The sequence below is a fragment of the Fundulus heteroclitus genome, unplaced genomic scaffold (genome assembly GCF_011125445.2).
Source record: "Fundulus heteroclitus isolate FHET01 unplaced genomic scaffold, MU-UCD_Fhet_4.1 scaffold_321, whole genome shotgun sequence".
NCBI classification, from domain to species: domain Eukaryota; kingdom Metazoa; phylum Chordata; class Actinopteri; order Cyprinodontiformes; family Fundulidae; genus Fundulus; species Fundulus heteroclitus.
Genome location: NW_023396731.1, coordinates 4,396 through 15,000, shown reverse-complemented (window position 1 = coordinate 15,000; position 10,605 = coordinate 4,396). Strand labels below are relative to the sequence as shown.

The 10,605-nt window shown below is 39.5% G+C and overlaps 1 protein-coding gene across 1 annotated transcript in view; it reads right to left on the bottom strand.

Annotated features, from left to right (window-relative positions):
• Positions 1-1,308, bottom strand: part of LOC118559581 — a 7,906-nt gene extending 6,598 nt beyond the window's left edge. The window contains 3 exon segments of the mRNA XM_036130275.1: positions 48-187; positions 346-1,167; positions 1,170-1,308. Coding sequence (XP_035986168.1) covers positions 48-187; positions 346-1,167; positions 1,170-1,308 — 1,101 coding nt within the window.
• Positions 1,309-10,605: the final 9,297 nt, after the last annotated feature.

Below are 10,605 nucleotides of genomic sequence, written 5' to 3'. Positions count from 1 at the left end.
ACACTCCCAAGTTAATTAGAGGATATCAAAGACATTATACATCCTACCTGAAGACTGTTCCGAAGAAAGAGACAGAGGTGCAAGGACAGGAGTGTATGGTCATCGAAATTGTAGACACCATCTGACCACTCCTGATATCGGTACATCATCCCACATGTGTAGCACTGCTTTCTGAACAATGAAATTCCTGATGAAGGCAAATACAGGATGTTTCACAGGCGTAACCAGGCAGTTTATGCCAAATACAAATAATTACAGTGTATACAAATGCAATGAACCCTAAGATTAATCTATAGATGGATAGATAGATACTTTATCAATCCTGACGATAAGAAATTGACAAACCTTCAATAACACCTGTCACAGTGAGGATTCTGCCCTTGGTTGTTATTAGCTCCGGTTCCCCAAGTAGAGCGGCCTCAGAACATTCAGTGCAGAATGTTTCTGCTGGGGTATATAATCTTGGGAAATTATCTGTGATTACCATATTAGCGTCTGGTACAGATGGAATTCTCTTGTGGTGGTATATGTACTGCACCATTTTTTCTAAAACATCTCCCTCTGGTGGGTAGTGGCCTCCTTCCTCTTCCTCTTCACCTTCCACTTCTGTAGGGAAATGGTTTGGAACAAGTTCTTCCTCCACACTTCGTGTCCTCTGAAAAAGTTCTCGCTCAAACTGAAACAGGTGCCACTTTGCAATACATTTGTGCAGGCAAGACTGCATTGGCCTTGCACAAGGACAGTGCCAGGAATTCTGTTTTGAGTCAAAGGTGACCATAAGTCGTCCAAACCTACTGTAATACGATACAGTAGGCTCATAAATGGAAATAAACCTCTTTGTTGAGGGATTGCAAATTGAGAGTTTACAGGACAGAGGTGTTCCTGCATCTGTAGCCTCCCTTTGGTGTTTCAGACAACTCTCCTTCTTGTCCTCTCCAAACCATTTCTCATTCACCATCTCCTGCAGAACATCTTCAGTGAGAGAGGGGTTTTCACCTCTGAATGGTGGACAGTAAACAAGTGACTGGATGTGGTGACACTCAAAAGGTCTAAAATTTGAGCGTTCAGCAAATTCTGCATTGATTTTGCAGATATCCAGCTCACATTTGGTCGACTGTTCCTTCCCCCAAGTCCTTTTGACCACATGGATGGGAGTGTTGGGTCCTAAAATGACTTCACCACAGCAAATATTCCATTTTTATAATCTATTGCCTGGGATTTCAAATGCTTACTTGCTGTAATGTCTACTCCTTTGGGCTTATGTTTCCTCTGAATGTGCAGTCTCACATTTCTCCTGTTTATAGTCATAGTACAATGTGGACACATGACAGATTCTTTTTTCCTCCTCTTGTGTGGTGGTGCACTGGAGGGCACAAGGGAGGCGGCAGGAGATGGTGGAGCACTGGTCGCTGCAATGCTGGAGGCCAAATGATGGGGGGAGGCAGAAGAAGAAAGGGGCGTGTTGGAGGGGCAGTCATTTAGGTGTGTTGTTACCTGGTCTTTCCTGATTATTGTCTGAGTACAATACAGACAGTGGAAGTGTGCAGTTGACCTGCACTGCAGGTTGCATTTGCAAATGTCATACTCTGTAAAAGAGAAACAAAACCACTTATCTGAACAGAACTGTTCTTGGCGGACTTCCTGTTTGCGGTAAGGCGTATTGCGTCACTTCCTGTTGTTGCTGTGTGAACGACGGAGCTTTGCTCCAGGCTCTCTCGCTTTTTATCTTTAAACCTCTTTGCTGTAACATCTGTTTCCAAACATAAGCACTTTTAAAACATTGTCTGTGGCTGCTCATCACGTTTGGGAACTCCTCGTGTTTCACACGGTTTGTTCTTTGGCGTGGTAATAGGGCGTTAGCCTAGCTTTAGCCTAGCGTTAGCCTAGCGCTAGCCAAGCCTTAGCCTCATAATGGCTTCTCCGGCTCTGACTAAGTCTCCTATCTGCTGCTCTCTGTGTCAGATGTTCAGTTATTCCTCTGCCTCCTTTAGTGATGATGGTACATGTAATAAATGTAGTGTTTTTGTAGCTTTGGAGGCGAGGGTGTCAGAATTGGAGACCCGGCTCCGTGCTGTTGAAAAACCAGCTGATAGCCGCTCTTTTGCTAGCGCGGAGCCGCATAGAGTAACTTCACGTAGCGAACCTAAAGCAGTAGCACCCGAGCAGCCTGGTAACCAGGCTGGCTGGGTGACAGTTCGTAGGAAGCATAGCTCTAGATTACAGACCCCAGATCACCACCAACCCATCTGCGTTTCTAATAAATTTTCCCCTCTGAGCGACAATCTCGCCGAGGAGCCGACCTTAATTATTGGCAGCTCCATAATGAGAAATGTGGCACTAAAGAAACCAGGGACCATAGTTAAATGCCTACCAGGGGCCAGAACAGGCGACATAGAATCCTACCTAAAACTACTGGCTAAGGATAAGCGTAAATACCGCAAAATTGTTATTCACGCTGGCGGTAATGACACCCGGTCACGCCGATCAGAGGTCACCAAAGTTGGTGTTGCTTCGGTTTGTGAGTTTGCTAAAACTATGTCGGACTCTGTAATTTTCTCTGGTCCCCTGCCTGATCTGACCAGTGATGACATGTTTAGCCGCATGTCATCATTCAACCGCTGGTTGTCTAGGTGGTGTCCAGAAAACGACGTGGGCTACATTGATAACTGGAGAACTTTCTGGGGAAAACCTGGTCTGATCCGGAGAGACGGCATCCATCCTACTTTGGATGGTGCAGCTCTTCTTTCTAGGAATCTGGCCGGATTTATTAGTTCTCCTAAATGCTGACAACCCAGGGTCCAGACCAGGAAGCAGAGCCGTAGTTTAACACACCTCTCTGCAGCTTCTGTACTGTTACCCACCCATTATCCTATTGAGACGGTGTCTTTCCCACGGCCAAAACTTAACAGATCAAAAACTGATCTAAAAGGAACAAATCATAAAAACCTAATAAAAATCAATATGGTTCACCTTGAACCTAAAAATAAAATAATAAAATGTGGTCTATTAAATATAAGGTCTCTTCCTCCAAAGACTTTGTTAGTTAATGAATTGATTTCTGATAATCAGATTGATTTGTTTTGTCTCACAGAAACCTGGCTACAAGAGGACTACGTTAGTATAAATGAGTCAACCCCCTCCAGTTATTCAAATTTCCACATTCCCAGATCTGTGGGAAGAGGAGGAGGAGTGGCAACTATCTTTCAGTCTGATTTATTAATTAGTCCCAGGCCAACTAATAATTACAGTTCTTTTGAACATTTAACCCTCAGTTTCCCTCATCCAAACTGCAAAGCAATAAAACCTCTTCTGTTTGTTGTTTTGTATCGTCCACCAGGCCCTTACACTCAGTTTTTGGATGAGTTGTCAGATTTCTTATCTGATTTGGTGTTAAATACTGATAAGGTTATTATAGTGGGTGATTTTAACATCCATGTTGACACTGAATGTGATAACCTTAGTGTAGCCTTTAAAACTATCCTAGATTCAATTGGTTTTGTTCAAAATGTGCATAAACCGACGCACTCTCGGCTCCATACTTTAGACCTTGTTCTGACATATGGCATTGATTGTGAAGAATTAACAGTATTCTCTCACAACCCTGTCCTGTCTGATCATTTTTTAATAACATTTGAGTTTAATCTAACTGAATTCTCCACCCCCAAAAGAGGGTTCCATTATAGTAGATTTTTATCGGATAATGCTGTATCAAAACTTAAAGAGTCTGTCCCCTTCTTAATATCCTCAGTATTGCAGAAATGCCCTGTAGATGGCAGCATTGCTGTTTCTTCCCATTCACAAATCGATACCTTTGCTAACAATGTGACTTCCTCATTGCGTTCTGCATTAGACAATGTAGCTCCCTTGAAAAAGAAGGTGATTATTCACAGGAAGCTGGCTCCTTGGTTTAATTCAGAGCTGCGTTCCTTGAAGCACAATGTTAGGAAATTGGAGAGAAAATGGCGCTCTACACACCAAGAGGAATCCTACTTAATCTGGAGGGACAGACTATTGTTGTATAACAAGACCCTCCGCAGAGTTAGAGTAGCATATTTTTCATCATTAATTGAAGAGAATAAAAATAATCCTAGATTTCTCTTTAGTACAGTTGCCAAACTTACCCAGAGCCACAGCTCTGTTGATCCATCCATTCCCTTAGCTCTTAGTAGTAATGATTTTATGGGATTCTTCATAAATAAAATTGATGCCATTAAAAATAAAATAATTGGCATCCTCCCAAACATGATTACCTCGTCCTCAGTAAGTGAGGCAGCATTGGAGGAATCTTTAGAATCTGCGCAGTGTTTGAACTGTTTAGAAGCAGTAGAGCTTTCTGAGCTATCTAAAATTTTAGCTTCATCTAAACCTTCTACCTGTATGTTAGACCCAATCCCAACCAAGTTGTTTAAGGACATATTCCCTTTGATCAGTGGCACTATTTTAGACATGATTAATCTATCCTTAGTAAATGGATATGTACCACAGGTTTTGAAAGTAGCTGTTATTAAACCTTTACTTAAGAAACCTTCTCTTGATCAAGATGAGTTAGTAAATTACAGACCTATATCTAATCTTCTTTTCTTATCTAAAATTCTTGAGAAAGTAGTTGCTAATCAACTTTGTGAACATTTACAAAGTAATGACCTACTTGAGGAGTTTCAGTCAGGCTTCAGAGCTCATCATAGCACTGAAACAGCTCTGGTGAAGGTCACTAATGATATTCTCATGGCCTCAGATAATGGACTTGTGTCTATACTTGTCCTGTTAGATCTCAGTGCTGCGTTTGATACAGTTGATCACAATATTCTCCTACAAAGACTTGAACATACTGTAGGGATTAAGGGGAAAGCATTAGGCTGGTTTAAATCTTATCTGTCAGACAGATTCCAATTTGTTCATGTTAATAATAAATCTTCCTCAAACTCTAGGGTCACCTGTGGAGTACCACAGGGTTCAGTCCTTGGACCAATTCTCTTTACTATATATATGCTTCCGATAGGCAAAATTATCAGACAGCATGGGATTAATTTCCACTGTTATGCTGATGATACTCAGCTATATTTATCCATAAATCCTGATGAATCCAATCAATTACTTCGACTGCAGTCATGTCTTGATGACATCAAAAGCTGGATGACTTTAAATTTCCTGCATCTAAATTCTGACAAGACCGAAGTTTTAATCTTTGGGCCAGAGTCCTCAAAAAATAAACTTCTTAACCAATCACTTAATCTGGGTGGCATTAACCTGGCCTCTGGTAATAAAGTAAAAAATCTTGGTGTTATTTTTGACCAAGACATGTCATTTAAATCCCATATTAAACAGGTTTCCAGAGTTTCCTTTTTTCACCTCCGGAATATCGCCAAAATTAGAAACATTCTGTCCAGGAGTGATGCTGAAAAACTGGTCCATGCATTTGTTACTTCAAGGCTGGACTATTGTAATTCTTTACTATCAGGAAGTCCACAAAATGCAGTTCAAAGCCTTCAGCTGATCCAAAATGCTGCAGCAAGAGTTCTGATGAAAATCAACAAGAGGGATCATATTTCTCCAATTTTAGCTTCCCTTCATTGGCTTCCTGTTAAATCAAGAATAGAATTTAAAATTCTTCTTCTAACGTATAAAGCCCTTAATAATCAAGCTCCATCATATATCAGAGCTCTGATTACCCCGTATGTTCCTAACAGAGCACTTCGCTCTCAGACTGCAGGTCTGCTGGTGGTTCCTAGAGTCTCTAAAAGTAGAATGGGAGGCAGATCCTTTAGCTATCAGGCTCCTCTCCTGTGGAACCAACTCCCAGTTTTGGTCCGTGAGGCAGACACCCTGTCTACTTTTAAGACTAGGCTTAAAACTTTTCTTTTTGACAAAAATTATAACTAGTGACTCATGTTACTCTCAGCTACCTTTATAGTTTTACTGCTATAGGCTTAGGTTACTGGAGTATATCAGGATCTAATTTTCTCACTATATTGAGTTCTACTGTTCTTCAATTATGCATTATGTGTTGTCATTTCTGCTTTAACTTTCTGTTCTCTCTCTTTTCTCTTCATAGTAGGTACACCTGGTCTGGCGTTCTGTTAACTGTGACATCATCCAGAGAAGACGGCTCACCTGCTACTACCATCTAATGTAGAACAGATTACTAGATCAATGTGTGCTTCTGTGCTTTTTTGTTTCTCTTGTTGTGTCTCTGTTCTGTCTTCTGTAACCCCAGTCGGTCGAGGCAGATGACCGTTCATACTGAGCCCGGTTCTGCCGGAGGTTTTTTTTTCCCGTTAATGGGTGGTTTTTCTTCCCACTGTCGCTTCATGCTTGCTCAGTATGAGGGATTGCAGCAAAGCCATGTACAATGCAGATGACTCTTCCTGTGGCTCTACGGTTCCCCAGGAGTGAATGCTGCTTGTCGGGACTTTGATGCAATCAACTGGTTTCCTTATATAGGAAATTTTTGACCAATCTGTATAATCTGACCCAATCTGTATAATATGATTGAACTTGACTTTGTAAAGTGCCTTGAGATGACATGTTTCATGATTTGGCGCTATATAAATAAAATTGAATTGAATTGAATTGAAAATTGAACTTATCAATAACTCATAGAATTGTAGTAGTTGTACATAGTTGTGGTGTAAAACAAACTACATCCATGTCTGCAACCCTACCTGCATGATGCACAGCATGTTTAAGGTGATTATCAATATGATTAGATAATTTGTAGTTATTCTCTGTAGAGAATTTGCAGCAGGGGCATTTGAATATACCATCCTTGAGGTACTGCTGAATGGCTGGACGGTCTTTGAAGTGTGTTGGATGCTGAAAAACATGATCAAATCATGCATAATGCATTAATCATCATAGTGTTTCTTTACAGGGCTTAAACATGCCTTTAACATTTGAAGATTCATTAAGCTGGCCTGCTGACAAATCTTGACCAAAACATTTGCCTTTTTCTGTGCATGTACAGTTTTAAAAAATATTAATGATTATTATCTATGACAACAAGCTGAACTGTTCGCCAACATAGTCAAAAACTTTTGTAAATGGACATTGTTTTACAAATTAAACGGCTAGCAACTCTGCTGATATGTGTAATTAACGTTAGCAGGCTGGATACTTTGGATACTTGGACACTTTACATGGATACTTTAAAGCAGAAGCGACTTCACCGATGGTGTCGATGTATACGCCGCCCCCCCCCCAGCATTCATCCGCGCAAAACTTGTCATCTGTGCAAAACTTGTCAACCACTCAAAACTTGTCAACCGCGCAAAACTTCCACCCCCCCACCAGCATTCATCCGCGCAAAACTTGTCATCCGCGCAAAAAACTTCCCCCCCCCCCCCCCACCAGCATTCATCCGCGCAAAACTTGTCATCTGCGCAAAACTTCCACCCCCCCCCCACCAGCATTCATCCGCGCAAAACTTGTCCCCCCCTCCTGCTCCGCCAGCAGTCAACCGCGCAAAAACTTGTCAGCCGCTCAAAACTTGTCATCCGCGCAAAAAATTCCCCCCCCCCCACCAGCATTCATCCGCGCAAAACTTGTCATCCGCGCAAAACTTGTCAACCGCGCAAAACTGGTCAACCGCGCAAACTTGTCAACCGCGCAAAACTGTGTCAACCGCGCAAACTTGTCAACCGCTCAAAACTTGTCATCCGCGCAAAACTCTCCCCCCCCCTCACCAGCATTCATCCGCGCAAAACTTCCACCCCCCCCCACCAGCATTCATCCGCGCAAAACTTGTCAGCCGCTCAAAACTTGTCATCCGCGCAAAACTTCCACCCCCCCCCCCACCAGCATTCATCCGCACAAAACTTGTCCCCCCCTCCCGCTCCGCCAGCAGTCATCCGCGCAAAAGGTTATATTTCTCAAGACGAAATAATTTTCACTCTAACTGTTGGGCTCTTAATAATCTTGCATACTTTCTGATAACGTTCTGTAATGTTCATTTGACATCACGGGATGGATATTACATAAACTCAAGTTCACAACAAACATCTATAACTAAAACTAAACAGGGCCTAGCGCTAGCTAACATTAAATTAATGGTAGCCTACAAAACTACTATGTTAGTATTATTAGTTATGCAGAAAACTAATGAAAACAACAAACTAGATTGTCACATCAAATATCATATATTTCAAATACATCAAATATCATATATTTGATGTGACATATATTGTGACATATATTTCATCCAGCAGGGTCAACAAAGTAACAACATAAAATTTTTCACTTACCGACATCGTTCGTTTTCCGATTTGCTATGGGTAGTAAGTTTTGTTTCGCGCTTAAGAAAGCTCATAGTCGCATGACGTCATCAAAATGGCCGACTTGGATGGGCGGAGTTGGATATCCAACGGGCGCTGCAGCGAAAGGCTATGACGTCATCAAAATGGCCGACTTGGATGGGCGGAGTTGGATATCCAACAGGCGCTGCAGCGAAAGGCTTCTCGCGTTTTTTTGGCAAATGGCTGCTAGAAAATGCACCCCCTATGTTTTAATCTAAAAATTGTCCCAGACTCATGAAATTCATACTGGTAGCTCAGAACACACGTGTAAACATGTTGGAAATGTTAAATCAGCTACAATTGTATATTTAAGTAAAATAGCAGGGGGTGCGTTTTTGGCAAATGGCTGCCAGAAAATGCACCCCCTATTTTTTTTAATCTAAAAATTGTCCCAGACTCATGAAATTCATACTGGTAGCTCAGAACACACGTGTAAACATGTTTGGAAACGTTAAATCAGCTGCAAGTGTAATTTTTTTGTATTATGTTTTAATGTTGTATTTGTCCAAAAACCTCCCTCCAAAGGGAAGGTTGAAAAATAGAAAATTGGTGAGTTAAGAAGACATTCTGTCTAAGCAAAATTAATGTCTTTAACCAACACACTTTGAAAGAGATTCTGTAGAAAGTTTGCTCAAGCATCAATCTGTTCAAAAGTTTTTAAATACCGTTATTTTTCGCTTCTCCGTTTTCAGTTTTACAATAGCAGTAAAATGCAACATTTACAAATGCATTTCAATGCAAAATTATTATTTTAATCAAAGAAACAAAATACTAAACTGCAAAACATTACCAAAAATGCTTTAAAGAAATATTTATCTTAATAACAGTAATAATAGTTACTATAATTTTAACAATGACAGACAGGAAAACAACAATGCTGTTACTTAATCACAATGTATTAAACAGCACTGATTCCGATTGTGTGAGCTCCATTACACAATTTTACATAATTCAAATTTGTATATGGATATCTATTTAACATGTGCCTGAAACTTGTCTATATGAAAAGGTTAGACATTTGTTGATTGTTTATTTATGTTGAATGTATTTGCTCCTTCTTTTAGAGCTTAAGAATGCTTTAGGGAAATCAAAAAATTCATCTCCAGGTAAAGATCAAATTTCATATATTATGATAAATCAGTTAAGTAATTCATCTAAAAGATTTTATTGGATTTCTATAATAAGATTTGGGAAGTGGGTCATTTACCTAAAGTTTGGAAGGAGGCAATTGTTGTTCCTATTTTAAAACCAGGTAAAGAAAGATCAAATCCAGGGAGTTATAGGCCAATTGCATTAACATCGCATTTATTAAAGTAATGGAAAGAATGATAAATGAACGGATGACTTATTTTGTTGAAAGATAGGGTATTTATCTAAGTTTCAAAGTGGTTTCAGGAAAGGTAGAAATACAATGGATTCTATTTTGTTATTGGAACATGAAATAAGAAAGGCACAAGTTAATAAAGAGAGTGTGATAGCTGTATTCTTTGATATTGAAAAAGCTATACGACATGATTGGAAAGAAGGATTTTTATAAAATTAAAAGAAGATGGGATTGGGGGGTTCAATGTTTAATTGGATAAATGATTTTCTCAATAATAGATCAATACAAGTAAGAATAGGAAATCAATTATCAGAAAATCTTTATGTTGAAAATGGTATTCCCTCAAGGAAGTATAGTTAGTCCATTATTTTTTCTATTATGATTAATGATATGTTTGAGGATGTGGAAAATAAAATGGGTGTTTCATTATTGTCTGATGATGGGAGCAATTTGGGAAAGAGGGGTAAAATATAAGTTTCATCATTAAAAAAGTTCAAGAAGCCATTAATAAAATAGAAGATTGGTCTTTTAGATGGGGATTCAAGATTTTCTGTAGATAAAAACAAAAGATTTTGTTTTTACAAGGAAAAAAAGTTTCTGAAGAATTAAAGTTACAAATTTATAAATATGATTGGGAAAGGGTAAAACAATTTAAATTTTGGGTATATGGTTGGATGAAAGGCTTACTTGGAAAGTTCATATTGAGAAGATGATCGATAAATGCAAAAGAGTTATAAATGTTATGAGATGTTTGGTTGGGAATGAATGGGGAGCTGAGAGGAAGGCATTGAAATCAATTTATATAGGATTAATTAGGTCTGTTTTGATTATGGATGTATAGCTTTTGGTTCATCATCATTTTCATTACTTAAAAATTGGATATTGTTCAGTATCAAGCTTTGAGATTATGCACAGGGGCCATAAGAACTACACCCAACTTCAGCATTACAAGTAGAAATGGGAGAAATGCCACTAAAGTTGAGGAGATTA